The sequence below is a fragment of the Haplochromis burtoni genome, unplaced genomic scaffold (assembly GCF_018398535.1).
Source record: "Haplochromis burtoni strain Fernald_Lab_line unplaced genomic scaffold, NCSU_Asbu1 Contig_58, whole genome shotgun sequence".
Taxonomy (NCBI): Eukaryota; Metazoa; Chordata; class Actinopteri; order Cichliformes; family Cichlidae; genus Haplochromis; species Haplochromis burtoni.
Window position 1 is genome coordinate 1,147,071 of NW_024582419.1, and position 23,207 is coordinate 1,170,277.

A 23,207-nucleotide genomic window follows, 5' to 3' on the forward strand; every position below is an offset into this window, starting at 1 on the left:
AGTTTTAATGTATCTGTCCCAAATGAAAGATCCTGATAAGACCAGTGAAAATTTCAAGCTATAGTATTTGATCTGTGAAGCTAAAATTTCCCTACACTCATTACACATATTCACACTTTGTATGATAGAAGTTTTATTGAAACCAGCAGAAAAGGTTTTAAAAATTTGGCTAATTTGCCAGTATGATGTTTTGTTTTGTTTAACTGAAGCTGTGAGAGTAAATCCCACCAAACAGCACAGTGCGAGTCGTCTCACCTCGGATGTGATCGGCCTCCTGTCTGCACTTCAAACTGTTTTATAATCCAAGTGTTTGTAGGTGAAGCCTCTTTGACTTCAACTCTTGTTTAACATCAAAGTTCAACTTTGTTTGTTAGCAAATGAAAAAAAAAAGTCTGCTTTATTCTCTTCAAAACTGAATTTGTTATTAATGTAATTCAGACTCTTCCACATACTTATGAATCCGCTGTTCTCTCTTTCGTAAAATGCCATATTTAAAAGAAAAAGCTTATTTTATTTGTAATTTTTCTCAATGTTAATTATTAAGAAAAATGCCCGTAACAGGATGTCGAGTTAGTTTATCAGGAACTGTTTTTATTTGTTTATTAAAAAAGCAGCAGGACAAAGTATGATCATTAAATACAGTTAGGAGTTCATAGCAACGATGGCACACGTCAGCTCACGTGCATTTGTTATAACAGGCCTGAAATAAGCAGCCACTGCCTTTGTGTTAGTAAAATGTGATGAAGTTAGTTTTGTAAATTTACCGTCTCTTTAAAGAAAATGTTCTTTTTGTCTTCATTTGTGTCTCCCCTCGATAATTAATTCCTGTGTTGTCTCATTTTGTCTGAGTAGGTGTTTTTTTGTGTGTCTGGCAGATAATTTGTCAAAAGTTCCAGCTCTACATTTCTAAATGACCTTGGAAAAAGCACATAACAACAAATAAGAGACACTTAACAAATAAAGGAAACTTTTCTCACAACAGACTTTTAATGATTATTTAGGTAAGACAGTAACATGAGCAGAATCACGGTCGTCCACTGTTGCTTCCACTGAAATGTTCTGATGAACGGTCTGTAAATTACACAGAGGGAAAAAATCTAATGATTTCACTTAACAAAATCACACCTATGGACAGGTTTCTATCTTTTTTTTAAGACATTTGTTTTAAAATACAATTTTTCAAGGCACTTTGATAATTTTCTTTTACGTGAAATTATGACAAATTATAGATGTGTAAAGTGTTGTCGATGGTTTTTTACCTGTGTGTCATTTCCCCCGGCTGATTCAGTTTCATCACGTGTACCTTCAAGGGGACCCCAGCACCCATAGCACAACTCAGTTTGCTATCAACATTGAAATAAGATGTAATCTACAATAATATACATTTATACATGAAATATGCATATAAATAATTAAGTAAAGACAAAGAAATTCTAAGTCAAGTTCTAAGGTTACACTAATATACAGCACATCTGTGTCACTGTAGCATAAAATTGAAATAAGCAGTTTGAGCTTGTTGTGTTAGTAAAAATGCTTTTAGGAGTCAACATAAAACAGAATTCACACAATTTGTGTAGATATTTGGCGACACAAAGTACTCGTTGATGCGGATGATAGATTGAATGATCTTAAATATAAATATTACAAAATATTAAAAATGAATATTAGTCTAATTTTACTCAGTAATAGATGATCAACTCTGAAGCAAGTCATAGATCTGTTTATTTTCTTGGTATTTCAAGGCCCGGGGCAAAGATTATATCTGTAAAAGGGGTCACAGATATAATTCCACACACGTGGGGCAGCTGATATTTATTGTTGGGGTTTTTTTTTTTTTCAATTAAAAAAAACAAAAATCTCATGATGATAAGAATTATGTCTCACTTATATGTTAGTTAATAAAGTCCAGATTGACCTCTTTAATAGGGAAAAATATTAAGTCTTTGTTGTGAAAGTTGAATATAGTTTGGTAGTTTTTTTTAAGATTTTATTTAATTTTTACCGTACCGGTGGCTTTTTTGGAGGCTTTTTTGAGTTGCTTTCATTATGGACGTGAAATGAAAGTGTGTGACATTAATAATAACATATAAAGCTCAAAATTTAATATATAATCAGTAATTCTTCTTTTTTTTATGTATTTATTTTGACTTACAGTATTCTCTGCTGGTGCTGTGCTTCCTTCATGCAGCTGAAATTAGAATGGATAAAACTTTCAGAACACTTTCATAAAATCCTACAATATGAAGCCAAAACGCAGCACTGGAGGTTTTAATTTCTGCCTCTTTTTTAAAATAATGTTTTTCACTCTATGTTTGAAGATCATTTCAAATCAAACAACACAGCAAAATAATGATACAGTTAATCTCAGTGAGTCAGCAGCAGCATGAGACACACTTCATCTGATTCGTGGTGATAAATATGTCTAAATAAATATTTATGTAGACTGTCATTTGTTATAAGCTTTCAACATATCTGTGAACATCAAACAGTGATATATTTTCTTACCGAAGCTGTGAGAATAAGTCCCACCAAACAGAGCAGTGTGAGTCCTCTCATTTTGTAATCAGCTTCCAGTGAGCGCTTACGCCTGTTTTATGATGCATGTTTTTGTAGGTGGAGGCTGTTTTACTTCTGCTCTTGTTTAACATCAAAGTTCAAATTTGTTCAGATTTGTTTGCTTACCTGCCCAAAGTCTGTTTTATTCTCAACAACAGGGCAGATGTTAATTTGGTGAGGCTGGTTGCTCTCATAGGCGTCCCCTCCAATAATGACTTTTTTAAGTTTAAGTTTCTGTAAATATTATATACACATATATATCTATATATATATATCTATATAGATATATATATAGATATAGATAATTACTATAACTCACAGAAGTTTACCTAAAGACATTTCCTTTGTTTGAAAACAGTACATTGTCTTGTATTCATAGTACGTAGTAGTGTATGCAGAGTGTAAGCAGGTATTGGTAATGTAAAGCAGTACTGTGATTTTTTTGGTTCCACATTTTCATGGTTGTGTCTTAAACCAATAAAACACCAAGTTGTTTGGTTTTCTGTCATATTTCAAAAAGAAAAGCAGCAACTGCTCACACTAAGAAGTTAAGATTTACTGTAAAGGACAATGACAAGGAAAAACACAAAAGAAACTGCTCTGTGTGAACGTCTTTAGATTGTCAGTTGTTGTTGTTCAAAGTAAAGTCAATTTAGTTTATTTATACAGCACCAAATCACAATAACAGTCACCTCAGGGCATTTTATATTGTAAGGTAGTCCCTACAACAATACAACAGAGAAAACCCCAACAATTACACGACCCCCTATGAGCAAGTGCTTTGGCGACATTGGGAAAAACTCTTGTTTAACAGGAACAAAAATAAAAAGGCTTCATTTGGATTTTGGAGCTGGAGAAACTGCCTTCACATTTCTGTGGTAAACATTAAAGCTTTTGTTTGTTTGTTTTTTAATTAAAATAATGTTTTTCAAAAGACTAAATAAAATAAAGTTTTTCAAAGTTTAACATGACTTAAGCTTCCCATTTTAGTTAATATTAAAGTTATTTGTCGTTATTATACCACCAATTTTGCCCCCCAGTGTCTGGACCAGTTTTCATAAATACTATAGTTAGCTGTCTGCTTCTCTCAGGGTTTTACACAGCTGTGACTGCCAGCTAGCTAATTAGCTAAAGTCAGAGATGTAGATAACTGGGAAAAGTGAAAACCTCGTGGTTCTACTGACAAGAAAAAAAGAGTAGCTTTGTTTTACTCCCAGTGTGTTACTCCTGCCTCTGGATTTATGTTGCTTTATTATTGGACCATCAGTAAAGATTTGTTACATTTAGTTCATTGCAGCACATATTAGTTGCGACACAGTGATAGATGACCACACATGCTCATATTCACACCTGCATGTCTTTGTGGGGAAACCCGAGCATCCACACATACACAGAACAGCTGTGGCCAGTCAGCAGGTTCAAACCCAGGACCTTCTTCCTGTGAGGCCACAGTGCTAACCACTATACCACTCACATCAACCACATTAGAAAAAAAACAAAATTTTCATACTGTATTTTTATTTTTATTTTTTTTTGAATTCACAATTAAAATAAGCAGCAGCAGAATGAATAAATGGCACGGGCTACTTCATGTTGGCAGTATTTCTCCTTCAGGACTTCAGATGTGTTTGCTCTGTTGAGTTGAACCATCTGCTGTGTGTGTTCACTTTTGTGTGTTTCCCTGGAAAGGATCATATAAATTATATTTAATATGAAATTCAAGCACACCTATGAATACACACAATGAGAATAAGTTGTTGTTCTTGGGTTTAATGGCTGGTTTTCAGATTCATTTCCATGTTACTCTAACAGCAGCGGATGTCAGCAGTATTTAAAGCTCTTTATTTTGCTGCAGTTTCTTACTTTGGTGTCCTTCTGGGGGCTCTGTTCGAGGGGCTCTATAGGAGGGAACCCAAAATCACTTTCCACTGGCCTAATGGTGCCGTTCCACTGATGGGATTAAAAAGGAAGTCAGCCAAACTTTAGGTTAATGTGAGTAAGATGATAAATGCATCTTCATCCTCTTGCATTTCAACACTTTTCACGTGTCAGTCCTTACTTTGCTTTATGAAACCTACCTGCACAACAACATTATTTTCTGTGGTTTCCTCTTGTGGCTAAAATAAGAGCACATTTGAACTTTAATGAGGAAACAGGTTCCAATGCTTGTAATCATGTGTTTGTTTATTCCTGCAAGGTCGTTGACTTTGGACTTCAAATAAAACAGAAAAATAATCAAAACCTAACCCGTCCCTTAGAAATAGCAGCAATTAGCACACTTTACAATTGAAAACTATGATTATATAATAAAAAAAAATCCCGTAACAAAGACATTTTTACTGAGAATAATTATATTGCTCATATTTGAGCAGCACTGCTTATATTTGTCAAAATTAATTTGATTTTAAGTTTCACCTAAACAGATTAAAACATGAAACACTCAAAGTTCACACACCTCTGTTGAGTTGGACGTCCCGTTTGTACCTTCCATTGGCCTCATAGATAAATATCCAGCCTAAAAAATATATATTTAAAGCAGCTTTAGTTATAACGTGTTCACTTCCATTTGGCAGATCATGTAAAGGACTTTTTTTGTCTTAAACATTTCAATGCTTAACAGAATGAGCCTTAAAAAAATCGATTTCTGTCACTTAACTGACGTAATGTGATCAAGCACACATTTATCATCTAAAAAGCAGAAAATATTTAGATCTAAAAACATATTATTTAGAAAATATTCAGACCCAAAACCAAGCAGCGATTACACATTTGTTTAATTATTTATATATTTTCATTATTAAGCTTGCAGGAGTGATTAAATGCATTAGTTAGCTGTGTATTTGTTTGCAGTATTGAGCAACAATACTTAATTAATTAATATTTATCTTAATAGACATTTAAAAAACTTTGAATGAGCATAATTGATTTTGCAATGATATAAAAATGATTGTATTTGCACTACCTTACAGAACGGTGGCATTTAGTACTTTTTTTTCTTACCTCTGCAAATGAAAAGTCTGTCAAAGGCAGATCCGTCAGTGCAGCCAGAATAATTCCCACCATAAGCAGTGTGAGTCCCCTCATCTTAAAAACAAGTCAGCCTCCTGTGTGCACGATGTCGGCTTTGCAGTCCCACTAAGAGGAATTTGAATTTATGGTTTCACTTGTAAGTTAAAGTCTCAACTTTCCTCGCCATAGAAAGTGTCACGAGGGAAGCCTCGTGACACTTTCTATGTGAAGTTTGAGTTTGTTAGTCAAACTGCTTTCCTGTTTTATTTTGACAGCTGGTTGTCTTCTGTATCTTTTTCTGCAGCTGATTAATCTTCAGTCTCTTGTACGTTAACATATTTTTCTCCCACAAAACTCCGACGTATATTAATCATTAGTTTGCTTTCTGAAATTTTAGTCCACCTACTTGCTCAACAGCATTTTCACTGCTTTGGTTTGGCACCTGAAGTAAGAGGAGGGCGCACTTTAATAAGAAAACTCGTACCATGGTTGATTATTCCTGCAAATAATCAAAAAGCTAACCTCTCCCACAGAACAACTGAAAATTATAATTATTGAATTACTTGTATTTAACATTTTTCATGTGCAAAACTAGGACTAACAGGATGGGAAGTGAAGCAAAAAGTGATAGCAACTTTATATCAAACACAGAAAAATGCACTTAAATGCGTTGTTACAGTCACAGCTGGATTACAATAAAAACTGAAGAGTCAGGACTGGAAACTAAAATTCAAATTACATTAAAAATGCTAAAAGATTAAAAAAAAATCAGCTTCTTGTATAATGAAACATTAATAAAGCAACAATGAATGATTCTTTTTCTTGCAATACTGATTTGAGAGAGATTTCACCACTGGGGAATTTGTTCTTCCCTTTAACCCACCACAGGAGGCTCAACCAGGCATTTATGTTTTCAAATAACATGAAAATTGATATTTAACTTGATATGATCTGTTCATGTAAGCTAGCCAAATGATAAACCTGAGTAAAGTGGAGCTAGACTCTGATGTCTTCTCCAGAGACCTGAACTCTGGATCTGCATCCATCTGACAGCCAGATTCTTATCCAATTATACACATGTCCATCTTTAGACAGAATAGTGACAAATAGACACACAAAAAAAGCATTTGCAGGAAGAGAGACACAGCAAAGGGCCCGTAGTCAGACTTGACACCTGGTCTCTGCATTGAGCCATGTGGTGAATGGTCACCTCAACTGGGCGAGCTAAACTTGCAGCCTTTAGTCATTTTTTTCATATAGTTAGTGATATGAACCCATTAACATTACCACACTCTTTGCAAGCTTTCACAAGACTGTTCGGCAGGCAGCATCCATCTGCCAGTTCTGTGCAAATAAGCACACTTACCGTATTTCTCCCAATCTGGCTTCTCTTCATCAGCTCCCTGTTAAATCCCAAAGTAAATGTAAAATCCCTCTAATCACATACAAGGTGTTAAATAATCAGGCCCCATCTCATCTTATAGGCCTTATAGTCCCGTATCACCCCAGCAGAGCACTTCGCTCTCAGGCTGCTGGTTTACTTGTAGTTCGTAGAGTTTTTAATAGTAGAATGGGACGGTGAGCTTTCAGTCCCTTCTTCTGTGGGCCCAGCTCCCAGTTCGGATTAGGGAGTCAGACACCCTCCACTTTTAAGATTAGACTCAAGACTTTCCTTTCAGATAAAGCATATAGTTAGGGCTGGATCAGGTGACCCTAAATCGTCCCTTAGTTATGATGCAATAGGTCTAGAGTGCTGGGGACTTCCCATCATGCACCGTTTCTTCTTCACTAACTACACCACTGATTTTATCATTAGTTATTATTAATCTCTGGCTGCCTGCCACAGCCATCTTTATCCCGTCTTCCTCCCATCACCCCAGCTGGTCATGGCCCCTCCCTGAGCCAGGTTCTGCCAGAGGTGTCTTCCTGTTAAAAGGGAGTTTTTTCTTTACGTTATCACCAATTGTTTGGTCATAGGGGAGCGTTTGATTTTTAAGGTTTTCTCTGGATTATTGCAAGGTCTTTACCTTACAATATAAAGCACCTTGATATCACTGCTGTTGTAGTTTGGTGATATATAAATAAAGCTGAAAATTTGGCCATCATCTCTCACAAGCCGTGCCCTCTACTTTATGGTTCTGCTCATGTCTCGTATGTTTTCCTAACATCATTACACATTTTAGTGTCTTGCAGCCTCTTGCCTGTTCTTTGTTCTTCTTGTATGTTAACCCAGCACACAACACACGACAGAGTCAGTCAGCTTTTTACATGGAAAGTAAAATTTATTATTCCTGAACCACAAAATAGACTTCTTTGGTTGTACAAATTCACTAGTTACAGTCTTGTATGAGCTATAACCCTCAACCCTAGGACATGTGACCCTTTTCCCCTCCAGCCTATTGGCAAGTAAAAGCCCCCGAAGAGAACTCAAGACGAAAAGAATTAAACACAGAAACTCGAAACACTGCATCAAAAATGTAGTGAACCCCATCTGGAAAAAAAGTTTTATCTACTAAAAGATTTTTTTTTAAAGATATTAGCTGTTGCGAATGTTATCAAACTGAATTTCAGTCAGTGAGAGCAACACGGAAAGCTTTAATTAGAAGACACTACATTAAATTAACACAAAATGCTACGATGCTGTGATTCTGCAGAAATACCCGTCACTGACACTGTGTCGAGCTGTAAGCTGAAGAGTCAGAGTGAGATCAATGTCTTGAGAGGGACTAACCGGTTCTGCCTCTCAGGCCTCTCCCATTAGCAAACCAATATACATGCAGAGAGCATCCCAGCGCCAAGCCTGCCTGAACCCAGATGCATCAGCAGTCCACGTGTTTAGTGTAGGTCCAAGACTGGCTCAGTTTCACACCCCAAATTTTGCTTTTCCTCTCAGTATTTGTACATTATTCACACGATAAATGATTTTCAGTGGCGTCAGATTTAAATTAACCATAGACAGAAAAAAAACAAACAACAAAAAAATAAAAACAACAAAAACACACACCTGCTACCTTCACATCACTGTGGCAAACCTCATAACGCAGGGAAAGTGGTGATTCACATTGATTTAAAAAAAACAAACAACTATTACCCTTAACAGGGCAGGATAAGTACCATTAATATTAAAATGATGCCAAAATGCATGCTCCCAAACTGCCTGCTCCTTGCTGCTTCCTCCATTGTAGTCAGTCATACTCTCTACAGAGGAATGTGACATTGCTAAAGGCCCTGTGAAGTGGATTTGAAACAACTTAGGCAATTGAATTTGTAAATATGGCTGTCTCAAACAAAACTGATGAGTTAAAAGCGAACATAAAATGAAGTGATATGCAAATAATGGGCTGAAAGCTGTGATTTTGTGACTCATTAACAGATGGCGAGTCGCATTATCAGCTGGCCTCCAGGCCGGGATAGGGTGAAGGAATAAGTTCTTTAAAAGGCGGACCAGTGGCAGTGCAAAAATGATATGTACTCTTTTTAAAAATAAAAAAAAAAAGCTCACCACATTTTGTGACAGTGAAGGTAGCAGGATGTTCCCTACTCGTTTAATATATATATGTGTGTGTATGTATATATATACACACATACACACTCCTGTCGGCCGAAGAAAACACTGAAAGCCTATGAATGTCTCTCAAGAAGTTAGTATAGCTATGACCCATTTCTTTTCTGCGTTTGTCTTCCAGTATGTTTTGTTTAAAAGCATCAAAAATCACTGAAGGCTTAGAAATTAAAATTTAAAAAACCCCTAAAAGCTTTGATCTCTAGTTAAAATAGATCTGATTCTACGAGGCAAACTGAATGCTAAATGGAAAGAAATAAAAAAAATAAGTAGCAACCCTAGCTAACAACGCTAGCGCTTTCTTGCCGCTGAGGGGCCGTCGAGCAACTGGCCCTCAGACTGGAAAGGCAAGACTGGCACGCGGGCTCTAAGTGTCTGTGTGGCAACTATCAGCGTCGCAGACTTTACAGTGGTTACATACGGCAGAGTAAATCTCGCTCTACTGACAGCATGTGTAGTGTTTGGTGAATCTGCACCTCCTGTGGACGCACGCCCCTCTGAGGCCAGTGCTCCACAGTGTTTGTGAAGTTGTGTATGTTTGCGTGACGTCTGCAGGGTTTTTCTTCAGTTGGTGAGGTGTTATGTGGGCACAGCGGTTTCCAGGCTGCGGCGGCCCTGCCTCAGTTTGCGCTTGTTGCTGTACAGAGCCATCTCCTCCAGGGCGGAGGTGGCAGGCAGCGGGGTGACGTCGGGGCTCGCGGCGGTTCCTGGGAGGGGGGAAAAAAGAAAAGAGAGAGAAAATGCATTTGAGCTGCTGCAATTTCTCATCTTTTCTTGTGACAGTATCTGCTGCAGAAAAGATCAGAGCGACAGGACAGAAGATCCCTGTGAATCCCGTGACCCTGCGAGAGACACCCCACATTTAGAGCAGCAGCTGGAAACGAGCAGGAAACAGATGCGTCCAGTTTCTGTGCTAAACTCAAACCAATGACTTCAGTATTTCTTAAGTGTTTTCACTGCCAAGTCCTTGTTTTAAACATCCCTTCACTTCTCTACTATAGTGACTGGTCCTGCTGATCATGTAAATTAAAAACAAACAAAGGAAGCACATAACCATCATGTAGCTGAGTTTTTACATGTGTGCATCTGCAGGGCAAAGAGGTAGGCCAAAGCTTTGCTGAGCCAGCTGAGCAGGAGAATAAAAGCAATGAACACAGTTGTGGTGAGATGTTTACGTACACACAGGTGGTTTCTTTGAACTTCTTTTTTTGCACGGTGGAATGATCGTATAGGTCCAACAATTAGTCTTTTAAATTGACAAGGCAGGGTCACTTCTAGTTAGTGATCATGACTAAGTGCTGCTGGTAGTCTCTCTTTGCAGAATAAAAAGCTTTTGACAGCACTCATTGGATTGACACATACTAACACTGGAGACCCAAACCAGCACCAGTGTCCACAGTGAAGCCGGTTTTAAATCGCCATGGACCGAGTGGGTGCCGACTGTGAATGAAGCCCTGCTCCAAAATCAACACATTCAAACTCGACTCAAATTTGGAGTTGCCCTCTTGGACAAACCAAATGCCTTCTGGAGAAAAGTTTGATGGCCAGTCGAGACAAAGACTGAGCTATTTGTCCACAATAATAAGAGGAGTAAATGTGCAGCTTTCAGCCGTCGAGTATGGTGGTGGTAGCATTATGCTCTGGGGCTGTTTTGCTACTGGTGGTACTGGTACATTGCACAAAGTGGATGGAATAGGATAAAACTTGGATGTTCCAGCAGGAAAATGATCCCGATCCACAACTGATTTAGGAGTGGATAAAGGCAGCTAACATTAAATTTCTCGAAACGGCCTAACCCAGGCTCGGCCAACTCCAGGCCTCGAGGGACGGTGTCCTGCAGGTTTTAGATCTCACCCTGGGTCTACACACCTGAATCAAATGAGTATTTCATTACCAGGCCTCTGGAGAACTTTAAGACATGTTGAGGAGGTAATTTAGCCATTTAACTCAGCTGTGATGAATTAAGGACACATCTAAAACCTGCAGGACACCAGCCCCCGAGGCCTGGGTTTGGACACCACTGGCCTACCCAAAGACCTGACCGCAATCCTGCTTTTAAAGCCAGGTTAAAGCCAGAAACAAACCAATTTACCAAACAATTCAAAGAGTGGTCAAATAAGGGACATTTAACCAAATATTAGTGGTTATATTATATCTATGTATACATTTCACCCTGTGTGGACTAGAAAAAAGGCTAAATAAATTCAAACTTATGCACCCGGTTCTTGTTTTTTAAAGTAATTAAAGATAGATGCAATCATTCCACCCCAGAAAAACAAAAACAAAAAACAGTTCAAGGAAATAATTATAAACCTAAATTACCAAGACACTCATGGCCATGATGACCGTAAACTTCTGACCACAACTGTACTTACCCAGTTTTAATAAGCAAATCATGCTTTCAAAATAAAGCGAATAAGTTTCTGATTAGATTTTAGCGCACACATGTGGTTTCTCTGGTGCACGTCTTTATATTTAAAACAAATCCATGCACAAATCAAAGGACTGTGGTTAAACTGATCCTTTACACATAAAACGTCCCTTTGAATCAGTAGCTGCTTCCTGTCTGATGGGGAGCAGATGGCAAAGCAAACCCAGGTGGACACACCCATCTTATACCCAAACCCCCAACTGTGCCACACAAACAGCAGGTTAGAGTGTAAATGTACAACCCGACACACACCCCGACAAACGCTCCTCGCATACACACACACACACACACACACACACACACGCACACACACAGAGCGACAAACACATGCACACAGGATCCTACCAATAGGAGCCGCTTATCCCAGGTAGGCACCTGAATCAAAGGGGATAGAAGAGGTTGAGGTACAACTTCCTTTTCCTATCACTTCACCTGTTTGTGAAGCTTTTTTTTAATTTTGATTTTTAAGTGAAACCAAAAAATAAAATAAAATAAAAGCAGGAGTGTATACTTCATCTGTACCAGAAACCATTATTTGTTCTACACATGTGAGAAGTTTCCTGCCACGTTTTCTTGGCGGTGTTGGATTAAAATGACTGTACTATCATTATGTGACATCAGAATATTACGGTCACATCTAGGGATGGGTATCGTTTAGGTTTTATCCGATACCGGTGCCAAACCGATACTTTTGAAACGGTGCCGGTGCTTAAACGGTGCTCAAACCGGTGCTTAAAGAATGGAGAACACAAACTTTGTCCAAAAACCTCTCATGTTCAGCTGTTTTTTTGTAAAAAGATAACAATGTTAGCCTTTTCTGCAGCTATGGGGCATATATGGCATCACTCTTGGCTGGAAGCAGTGCTTAAACAATGGAAAAAACACAAACTTTGTCCAAAAACCTCTCATGTTTAACTGTTTCTCCACTTTTTCTTTGGTCATTTTAGCCTTTTTGCCAGGGTGAAGGGAGTATCTGCCATCAAACAAGAAGACAGCCGCATGTAGCTATGATGATGTTTGCTAGTTCACCTTACATGCATTAATGTAATAACGTGGTTAGCCTACTCAACGTAAATTACACACGAACAACATTAAGCTACTCACGCAGAGAAGAACGGCTGCTGCTGCCATCATCATCCGTCATCATTTCTGCTACACTGGCAGGGCTAGGGGCCAGGACTCTCCTCTTCGGGTTTTTGGGGGATGTTGCTAACTCCGGGTCCGATAACAGGCACCACACCCGCAGTAGATGTGCTCGGTGTGAGGTCTCGCAGCAAGCTATCAAATACGGCGCATTTCTGGCTTTTAAAAAAAACGCTATGCGTCGCCAGGTGTTTCATCGGATCTTGGTGTTACCTCCTTTGACAGTATCACAGTATCAGCTTAAAGCACTTGTTGCTGCTGAGTTTGCATCTTTTGCTGTGAAGTACAGCCAGACTTTTCACCGCTTCGCCTTGGGCATTTTTAATCTGTAGCTCTGCTCTAAAAGAACGTACGTACCTGGCCCCGCCTACTATCCTCGGAAACGTAAAATGATTGGCTAGAATCTAAAGTGTATCACAGCTCAGGAAAAAAAGCACCGAAATGTGCGCTGCTTTTCGGTCTGGTTACTACCGTTTATGTCAGAACCGGTGCCATCATGGCACCGGACACCGGTACCCATCCCTAGTCACATCAATATCTTTGTTATACAGAAATAAAACTATATATTTTGCTTGATACCTCAAAGAAGTCTGCTTTTATCTTACAGCTGATTTCTTACTGTGGCTCAATACACTGGTTAGGCAGCTTGTTTCTGACACTGAAAACAATCATTTTGTGTTTCATAAGTAAAAGTTTGGAGTTATTGTCTCAATATTTTTACTTATTTGAAGTTATTTTCTAAAATTTTAGTTTTCTTCTTAGAAGTAAATCCAAAGACAAGACTTTTTTAAAATCTTGTTATCTGCCAAATTTTTTGACATAAGCTCTTTTTTTCATTGTTTATCAGCAAGAATTCCCGCTACTACAGTAGTCGCACTCTGTGTCAAAGACTTTTATTTTGAAAGTCAGAAACAGGAAGAAGCCCATGCATACAAATAAATGAGGTTTCTGGTACAGTTCAGGGCGTAACAATCAGCACCACGTACCTGGGTTACTGGAGCCGTCATCGATGAACTTTAAGTCTGTGTCAGTTGTGTCTGGGGACTGAAAGAAATAAAAAGAGACTCTTATTAACAGGGACTGACTCTGGGGTTTAATAGCCTGTAGCCCAGGGGAAGCCTTCACCAGGTGAGTAGTGGGGCTGGCAAGGTAGGAGACTGTCAGGAAACATGTCAGCTGCTCTCTGCAGTTTAGCAGGCAGCACTGAAGCTCCTAATCTGTCAGAGCCACAAAGCCAGAGTACATCTACTCAACTACTCCCCCCAGGAGAAACGGGCGTGTTAAAGAAGAGGGCGTCGATTAAGTCATTGGCGTCGAGGTTTCTTGTGTCAGGTGGACACACCCACAAAAGAGAGGACAAACAGAGAAACAGCACTAATGCATCGATGCACAACGGGGGAAAAACAAAGAAAAAAAACAAGCAGAACTGTAAGGAGTCATCTGTTGCTTAATTTGAATTAAATTGATCATGCTTGGAAGTGATTTATCTATTTATTCACTCTACACAAAGAATTTAATGTGTCACTCAACTGAAGCCAACACACATGACAGGCTCAGACGTTTTTCAGATGATGCACAAACACAGACTTAGCTGTGGTTGGAGTTATTCCATGATACGAGCTGTGAAGGCTTCCCTTTATATCTCCACTCCACTTTGGGAGGCGGGGGACTCAACCAATCAGTGTACAACGCGTTCTTCTGTTCAGGGGCCGGATAACACGCTTGACTTAAATACAGCTGCGACGTAGACATCATGTAAATTTCATTTTAAAAGCTACTGAATTTGTCTGCAGGGATCGAAGACAGTATACACTGATCAGAGATAACATTATGATATAGAAGCAGGAAAGATGGGCAAATGTAAGGATTTGAGTGAGTTTGAAAGGACAAAATTTGCTGGCTAACCGACTGGGTCAGAGGATCTCTAAAACTGCAGCTATTGTCGGGTGTTCCCAGTCTGCAAGGTCGTGGGCAGCAAAGTCTGAGCACATGGGGAGCAAAGGCCTGTCAGATCCAACCCTCATCTGTGACATCTTGTTTCAAAAAAGGTAAAAATCATTGCCTGACACTTCAAAATTGGAATTTGCCTTATATTAAGTATATATATATAATATACTGCAGTGGAGGGTTCAGTTCACAGCCACTATAAAGTCAAGGAATAACTACAACTGCGAATAATTTGTTCTCTGTGAAGATTGAAGATAGGTTTGGAAACCCCCGAAGGCTTAAACGACCGTGCAGGAAACAAACAAACTGAAAATCGAAATTGTAATATCCATAAATATCCCAGACAGCGGTGTCACAGACGACGGATATTCGACTCAGAAATAAACGACCACTTGCAAACAAGCGCTGCTGCTCCACCTCTACACCAAGATTCCCCTGCTTCTCCCCTCTCTTCCTCCACACGGGAGGAAATTAACTCTTCCCCAAACAGACAGATACAAACGGAACCGTTATCCTCTTGAGAGCACAGAAGATCAGCGGATGAGATGAGATGAGCGCAGGTGAGAGGAAATGTCAAGAAGGACATGTCATTCTTCTGCATGATGTTCAACCCATGCGTGGAACAAGACAACTGATGGCAGTGAGTGTGAGAGTGAATAAGATGCAAAGTTTTCCACCCATGTTAGTGGGATCAAAGACCTGTCTGCATCCCAGCAGCTGCTGAGCGTTAATGTTTGCGACCGATTAGTTGGCTGCGAGATAGATAGATAGATGTGAATGGATACAGCTAAAGATGCTGTTACATTTGTGAGTCACGGGTGTGAGGCAGGAAGGGAGGGAGGGAGGCTGATGTGGTGTGCTGTTATTTAGATTAAAAGTCCGCCTTCATTGTGCAGGTGAGAGTTAGTGAGCCACACCACGAATAGGAGAGAGAGCACGGATCGATGACTGAGCGACAACCTAGACTGCAGTCACAGGGAGGCCTCCGGATTAACAGAAACTAGACGGAAGAGGCAGCACGGGAAAGCCAGGGAAGGGAGGGAGGGAGGAGGAGGAGGCTTGATGCCTCCGGAGATCGGCATGCAGCCAATACCTGGATGTCGTATACGGGTTTGGAAGAAGGAATGGCAGCAAACTGTCGGTAGTCAAACTTCTTTGTTGACACGGACTAGAAGGATAGCAAACAGGAATGAGCAGAGGGAGAAGAGGGGAAATAAGGGAAACAAAAGAGAGGAAAATGGAGGAAGTGGGACAAAGTATAGAAAGGAGAAAACACAGCGGAAGAGGGGAAAAAGTCAGGGAATAAGAGGAAAAGACAGAATAAAATGGAAGAGGGAAAGTGGAGGGCAGAGAGGCAAATGGGTGATTTAAACAGCCAGCTGTGGCATTGATGGGAGAGCAGTGTGTGTGTTTTCAGCTCTGATTGGATAGAGTGGCAATGAGCAAGATGGTGGATTCATGTCAATGTATTTTGATGCAAATGTACCTCCTCCAGCTTGTGAACAAACGAGCCTGACGGTTTCCTTTATTCAATTAAATCACACTGTAAAGTAAGTGTTACAGCTTTTTTTTTTTTTAAATATTATGACGACTCAAGCTCTCCAAGTCAGTACAAACTAGCAAGTGGGGGAAAAACAACAATGAAATCAGTCAATAAGAAACTGAAATTCAGGATTAAGTCTTACCAGCCTGCCGGGCGAGGTTAATCCTCGAGGACTGAGCTCTGCCAAACAGACAAAGAAATGTACTTAAGCCGGTAGAAAAAACGGGTGGAAAATGAGCTTTTTAGGTGAAAAGACAAACACAGTTTCCTTTAGCAGCAGCTTCTTACCCTCCATAGGAGTGGGAGAGGGTGTTGGTGCAGGCGAGGGTGACTCTGTCAGTTGATCTAGTGTCCCACGTTTCTTCCCGTCCCGAGACTTGGCGATGACCATCTGAGCCTTCAGTGCATCCTGCTCCAGAGACTTCATTCTGCAGGAGGAACGACCGCAATCAAACAAATATTCAAAGGCATTTAATAAAGTCCAACGTTTACAGAAATAGGGAGACAAAAAACTGACACTGTCTCTCTCTCACACACACATATGCACACCACTACGGGTGGGTGCAGGCCAATCACTGCTATTTTGGGGGTGTTCCTTGTCCTGGTTTGCAGGGATTAAGAAAAAATAAATAAAATAAATGTAATTTCAAAGCAAAAATTAAGGATGCACTCCAGGAAAAGGGACCACCTACTGCTAGTAGGCGTTCCCTCAGCTCACAGAAAGCTTGCGTACTTACTGCGGATCGCGTGTTAGTAACTGTACAAAAAGAACAGCAAGGCACAAATGAAAACGAAGAGTTCTGCAGAACGAGGGTGGAAGACAAGACAGAGAAAAGAAAAGAGAGGCGGGAACCAAAAGGAGCTGGAGATGGGAAACAGCAGAGACGTGCAGAAGCAGTACGGCACTGGAAAGGCAGCGGAAGCACTGTCAGTGTTGCTGCGAGTGCTTGCTTGGACCTTTCCGAACTCGGCCTCTAGCAAAGTACCCCAAATATCAAAGCACCCCAGCACAACCCCACGATGCCGTGCATCTGGCCCTGGCGGCCGGGGCCGAGGAGCAGACCTGAGCTGGGAGGCTGCAGAGGAGGAGGTAGAGGAGGAAGTGGGGGGCTGGGGTGCCGCGGCCGTGCCCTGAGATGCCCTCACTCGGGCCTGGTAGAGCCTCTTAGCCAGGTCCTGCTCATACTGCCTAACATCCTCCTCTAGGCCATAGGGCCTGTGCCCCACAAGGTCACAGAGAGAGGGAGGGAGTGGAATAAAAAAAGTGTACGCCAGGATGACGGAGGAATGTGGAGGACAGGAAGAAAGGCACACAGACAAAGAGAAGAAAACCAAAGAATGGAAGGTAAAACACCAATATAAGTAGGAGAGCCAGAAATGATAAATAAGACAATTTTTAGACACAGTAACAGTGAGACAGAGACAGACCACACACGCAGGATAGTCACTAAACTAAATCTACCGAGAATTTACGTTTGCTTTGACATAAAGTAACTTCTTGAAGCCTTTTATTTACTAGCTTGACAAACTGTAACAGGAAACGTGGGACAGAAGTGTCTCTAACCCTAAAGAACTATAAAGGTCTGGTCTGATCCTTGGTTTCCTTCGGTACGCATTTTTCTTTGCGTGTGGATGCTGCCGTCTTCCAAAGTTACCATCCAAGTTAAGTCTCCTGTTACTCAAAAACTGCTGAAATAAATCCACAAATCGAAGTTTAGCCCTGAAAGCATTACATTCTACTTATTTTTTTATCCTTGCTTAACGTGTGGCATGGTTGTATTACCGTGCTGCCCTCCACATTGCTCTCTTCTCGGCTTCCAGGGCTCGTTTCTCTGCAGGGGACAGGTCCTTGTCAGGTGCCACGGCCAGCTCGGGGCTCTGCATACGAAGTCGCTCTTGGTGTCTGCGCTCTGCTTTGGCTGTTCGGATGGGAGCTGCTGACTCCCCGGGGTAGGCTGGGACGAGACTGATGGGATAGACGGGTGCAGTTAGTTTGGTTTCTAGGCTTTGAACTCTGAACCCACTCAGTCATCAGAGGGAGAAATTGAAAATTCTGCAGCTTAAACTGACCACCGCACTGGGAGGATGACGCGAGGAGTGTGATCAGTGGCTAACAGCAGGTAAACATGTTGTCCTGTGTGTTGTAATTACCCAGTCATTGAGTTGGGCCTCTGCTCCAGCCTGAAGCTGTCCTCCAATGAATTCCTCTGAGAGTCTCCCTTGCCATCTACTGAAGAAGGCCTTCATGCAAAGCGAACAATTAGTCTTCAGTGTGCGGAAGAAAGTGTAAAGAAAAATAGATTCGTCTAACACAGCTTCTCACCCTGAGCTGTAGTTTGGCGGTGTGGAGCAGTGCTGCGATGGGGTGGACACCGGCTCCACTTTGTACTCCACTCCATCCAGCAACACCTTTCCGGTGGCCTTCATCTGTGCCACCTGCTTGGCCAGGTCCTCCTCATCCTCATCCTCGTCGTCATCATCCAGTAAGTACTCCCGCGCTCGCTGCTCAAACTTCCTCTCTGGTAACAGATTATCATGTAAACACACTCCACTGATTTGAACACATTCCTTAGCTGCATGTGGCTAAGAAGGACACTCAGGAAACAAACCTTCTTCCTCCCTCATCTTCTTGAGGTCATCCTCCCCGACGAGGGAGACTCGAGGCTTGGGTTTTTCTGGCGTCTGTTGCTTCACGTCGATCTCAAAGTACTTCTGTCTGTCCCTGAAAGAGCGCTGCTCTGGGCTGTGCTTACCACCAAATACTGGGCTCTGTGGCATCAAAATCAGGACAAAATGAACAAAATTAGAAGCGATAAATGCTGAAATTAGAGCGCTTGCATTTTTCCCTACTGAAAAAGCAATTATATTATAATAACATTCGTATAGTGCTGCAGATTGAATGCTGAAGTCTGCACGAGTCAGCATTGTTGCACATCAGGTTCCTTCGTCTCTAAATCTATAAAGGTTTTTGGTTAGATGCTTGAAATAAGATGTCTGGTTAACGTCACAGTTCCACAGATTTTATTCTAAAATATACAACACCCCAGTAAATATCCCACAGAGAAGTGGCTAAATGAGACGACAAGGACTTTTAAAGTTATTACAATGAACACAGGAGGTTAGTGGTTGTGGTGAAATTCAGGTCATGCAGCTGTGGTTTAGTTCCCTTCCACCCCGTGTTGGCACTTTAAGTTGTTGCAATTGCATTTATGCTTCAAAAATCATAACAGTGGTGTCAACTTGTGGAAAATTATCCTGCTGAATAGGGCTGTTCGATATAACGATATATATCGGATGACGATATAAAAACGTCTATCGTTTCATTTTACGCGATCGTTTGTTTCGTGGAGTCGCAAAATAAACTATTTATGTTTTTTTCATCGTTTTGATGGTCACTGTAGTGGCGATATTAATTTCTTAAAGTTCTCTCTTTCTCTTATATTTTATATAACCACACTACGGACGGACAAGTGGCTGTTTTTATGCGACGGTAACACCATCGCATGTCCGCTTGTTTATGTTCCACATAAACCTTTCACAATAAAGCTCAAGATCCTGTTGAGACTTTTCAAAATAAACTAAATCACGTGAAAGAGCAGATTATTTACGGATGAGAATTAAAAAAGAGCCGCCAGGTGCTAAAAATTAGACCTTAGACTCAAACGTTAGAACAGGCTTTTCCCCGCAGCACGCCGTGTAATAAATACTCACAAAGAAAACGGCGGCCGTTACAACTTATGTCTGAAAATGTATAGTTTCATGCATCGGTTAAAACACTCGACTGCAGCTGGAAACACTTCCCGCAAGTCGAGCTGCCCGAGATTCACAGAATTTACAGAAAATGTTACATTTTTGTGATTTATATCATTATCAGATGATAGAATTCTTATATCGGGATATGAGATTTTGGTCATATCGCACAGCCCTACTGCTGAACAGAACAAATGTTAGAGTTCGTTTTCTGTGATAACGCAAAAGCACAAGGAAAACAAAACAAACAAAAAAAAACAAACTCTGGTGTCTGGGAAGATGTTAAATGCAGGATCATCTACACATAGAAAGTCCTCGCAGCACTAATTCCGACTAATTAAAGCTGCAGAGACATTCGCAAGAAGGTCAAAAGATGTCGTTAAAGATGCAAGAAAAGCATCTCAGACCAAGGAGGACGAAAAAAGAACAGCCATAAAATATTACCCAGCACCATTAAGCTGCATCACATCAAATAACTGACGCTCCCAATTCCTGACAGAAGTAGCATAGTTGTCTCCAACCTGTAGGAGCACAGACCCCACCACCGGTCAAGCCAAGCACATGAGCACAGGGATGCTCTAGCTGTGTTGGAGGCGGTGGGTACCTGCAGGTCCATGGAAGGCGTGGAGCGGCGCGGCACTGCTGCAAAGCTCATATACTCACGACGGTCTGATAAGAGGGGTTGCCGAGGGGAGACCTTGCCGGTCAGACCCTCGCCAGCTCCCTCCCGACCATCGGTGTCATCAAACACCTCGTTGTTCAAATCAGGCTGAAAAGGCCACACAGGTCATCACCAGATGATCAGTGCAGCACGCTTTGAGCAGATGTGCAAAGCTACAGCTTCAATACTCACATCTTAAACACCATATTGACCCAAATATAATGAAACTGTAGAGGGGGACTTTTAGAAACTAAATGTCTAGAAACAACTGCTGTCTTTATTTTCTGGTCAACGTGGTACAGCAGACACCTGTGATATGTTTACTCACCTCTGGAGAAGGTTGCTTTGGTTGGAAGTTGTTCCTTGTGCCATAAAGGTCCTGTTGGTAGTGCAAGAAATGAGTGTTAGCAACATGAAGGACACAAAAATGACTCAGGACTGAAATGACTACAGAGGACAGGCAGACCGATTAACAGATACACAGGACGTACAGGAGTCAGCACACCCCCCTGCAATATCACGTCAAATGATTGAAAAGTGTAACTACATTGCTAATAAGATGAACAATGAAAAACAAACACAGTAGAGTGTGATCGCTGAGACAGAACTCAGCACACCTGGGATTTTTAAGAAAGTGAAAACCTTGCTGTCCACTTTGATCACAAGGTGATGCCACAGGTTGCCTCCCACTAGGCCCTGGTGGGAGGCAACCTGTCTCCAGAACAATTGCTATAGTCACAAAGTCTGGTGAAGGTTTGCAAATAACTGTCAGCCGATTTCTAAATACAGACAGAAACTACAGAAAATGTTTTATAAAAATCCCACAATCGTGTACATTTGTGCATTTAACAGTTCAACTGAGTACTGAACAGCAGCCTTATAACTGCGTTCAATGTGTGTTCTTTTGTTGACATTTAGTGTTTGCATGTTAGGTTAATTATGCTACATATTTTCAAGAAGACCAAGTTTGGGTGACCTTCATCCCATGAGGCACTTTATGAAGCACCCTGCTGGGTATTAAACCATCTCCATGTACAATTCATCACTAATGTTACAATATATATTTATATTAATTTAGTTTGCAAACCACGACTGGCAAAAACTATTCAGTTAATTTCAATTTAATTTATATAGCATCACATCACAACAATAGTTGCCTCAAGGTGTTAAAGACCCTCCAATAATACAAAGAAAACAGACAAAACCCCAACAATCATATGACCTATAAGGCACTCATAGACCACCTATGAGCAAGCGGAGAAATTTCCAGCACAACCAGGCTCAGGGAGGCAATCAGTCAGGGATGGAAAACTACTTTGCTAAAGGACAGAGACAATGCACTTTTTAATCATTTGACATTTAAGCGATATTGCACAGGGGTGTAATATATTTTTAAATAAATGTGACTGAATATTAGTACACGAGCCACACATGAACGGATGGATGGATCGAGAGTCAACACCAATATGACAGATGATGGCAACGAAGGCATTCCACACGTCACAGCACGTCACAGGCCCCCCCAACAAGGCGCAGGCTTCACTTAGCGCAGCCTGCTCCAGTCAGGAGGATGCGGCACGAGACCAACCAGGCAGCACAGCATGCTTGTGTTGTTGTAGTGACCCGGTTGAGTCCGGACAGCACGGCCTACCTGCGGCGGCTCCAGCACTGCCAGTGAGCGAGGCACGGCGGCAAACGCCTTGTATGCCTGCTTGACATTCATGGGAAACTCGTCGGGCGAGGAGGGGGAGGGGGCGCGAGGCTGCAGCGTGGGGAGGGGGTCACGGAGGGAGGGTGGGAGAGGTCGATATGGTAAAGGAGGCGGGGGGGGAGGACAGACAGACGGAGACATGGAGGAGAGGACAGACTATGAAAAAAACCAGCAACGTTGAAGAAGACTGTGGAGGAGAACAGGTGAAGAGCATGGCAGCTGGTTTCATGTGAGAGAGGAGGGAGTATGCCAAAAAAGACAGACAGTAGGGCTTGGAGAGTTCAAAGCAATGGAAGATTTCTCCCGTCAATGAGCAACTTTATAAAACAATCAGGAAGACGTGAGATGAAATCATAGGTTCATCAGTATTTTCTGATCCACTTGAGCTACTTGCTGATAGAATGAAATGAGTGAGGCGGTTAACTTTTAGGAGTTATCCTGGGTCGAGTCTTCAGGTAGAGCTCAAATAATTACAACCTCAAGATGTGCCCGAGGCTGAACACACTCAGCTCCCCTGTGCACTCAAACACTTCAGATTTGGTTTTAACTTCTTTGGAAGCTCATTTGTGTGCCATAATTACCTGTAACTGCTGCACTGTTTTAGTATTATTACTATCATTATTTTTTAGGCTGTGTAGTCACAGCATGTGGCACGGACGCCAACAGCAGAGAGAGAGAACAGCCCTACGTGGTGGTGAGGGGTCTTACAGAGGTCTGGGAGTTGAAGGGGGAGGGGCCATGCTGAAAGGGGTTGGGGCTGTGGCCGTCTGGTGTGGCGGGCGAGTTGCTGGGCCGAACACGCCCCACTGGCTGGATGGCACCTGGTCGCGTCTGGAAGGAAAACAAATATTGATAGTAAAATATAAGTGAACTGTTGCTTGAGTTGATGAAGTT

At 41.3% G+C, this 23,207-nt stretch overlaps 1 protein-coding gene and 1 long non-coding RNA gene across 23 annotated transcripts in view; both read right to left on the reverse strand.

The window, feature by feature from the left end:
* Positions 1-965: 965 nt before the first annotated feature.
* Positions 966-2,635, reverse strand: LOC102294644. Its single transcript, XR_315817.2, has 4 exons — positions 2,506-2,635; positions 2,153-2,188; positions 1,260-1,343; positions 966-1,071 (listed from the first exon to the last, which is right to left on the reverse strand). It is a non-coding gene; the product is annotated as an uncharacterized LOC102294644 (long non-coding RNA).
* A 1,422-nt stretch (positions 2,636-4,057) lies between these two features.
* scrib (scribble planar cell polarity protein) overlaps positions 4,058-23,207 on the reverse strand; it is a 78,509-nt gene continuing 59,359 nt past the window's right edge. For 15 of the 22 annotated variants that reach the window (XM_042220955.1, XM_042220951.1, XM_042220950.1 and 12 more), the window contains 17 exons: positions 23,022-23,144; positions 20,931-20,981; positions 20,546-20,710; positions 18,801-18,960; positions 18,515-18,710; positions 18,343-18,432; positions 17,975-18,157; positions 17,255-17,407; positions 16,480-16,619; positions 16,334-16,371; positions 15,742-15,816; positions 13,688-13,745; positions 5,557-9,834; positions 5,012-5,071; positions 4,635-4,673; positions 4,420-4,506; positions 4,058-4,237 (listed from right to left, as the gene is read on the reverse strand). In XM_042220955.1, the coding sequence (XP_042076889.1) occupies positions 9,707-9,834; positions 13,688-13,745; positions 15,742-15,816; positions 16,334-16,371; positions 16,480-16,619; positions 17,255-17,407; positions 17,975-18,157; positions 18,343-18,432; positions 18,515-18,710; positions 18,801-18,960; positions 20,546-20,710; positions 20,931-20,981; positions 23,022-23,144 (1,560 nt within the window). In that variant the 3' untranslated portion in view covers positions 4,058-4,237; positions 4,420-4,506; positions 4,635-4,673; positions 5,012-5,071; positions 5,557-9,706. Of the gene's footprint in view, positions 4,238-4,419; positions 4,507-4,634; positions 4,674-5,011; positions 5,072-5,556; positions 9,835-11,903; positions 11,934-13,687; positions 13,746-15,741; positions 15,817-16,333; positions 16,372-16,479; positions 16,620-17,254; positions 17,408-17,974; positions 18,158-18,342; positions 18,433-18,514; positions 18,711-18,800; positions 18,961-20,545; positions 20,711-20,930; positions 20,982-23,021; positions 23,145-23,207 lie in introns of those variants that run through there. The other 7 variants (XM_042220956.1, XM_042220952.1, XM_042220954.1 and 4 more) reach the window with 7 other exon arrangements.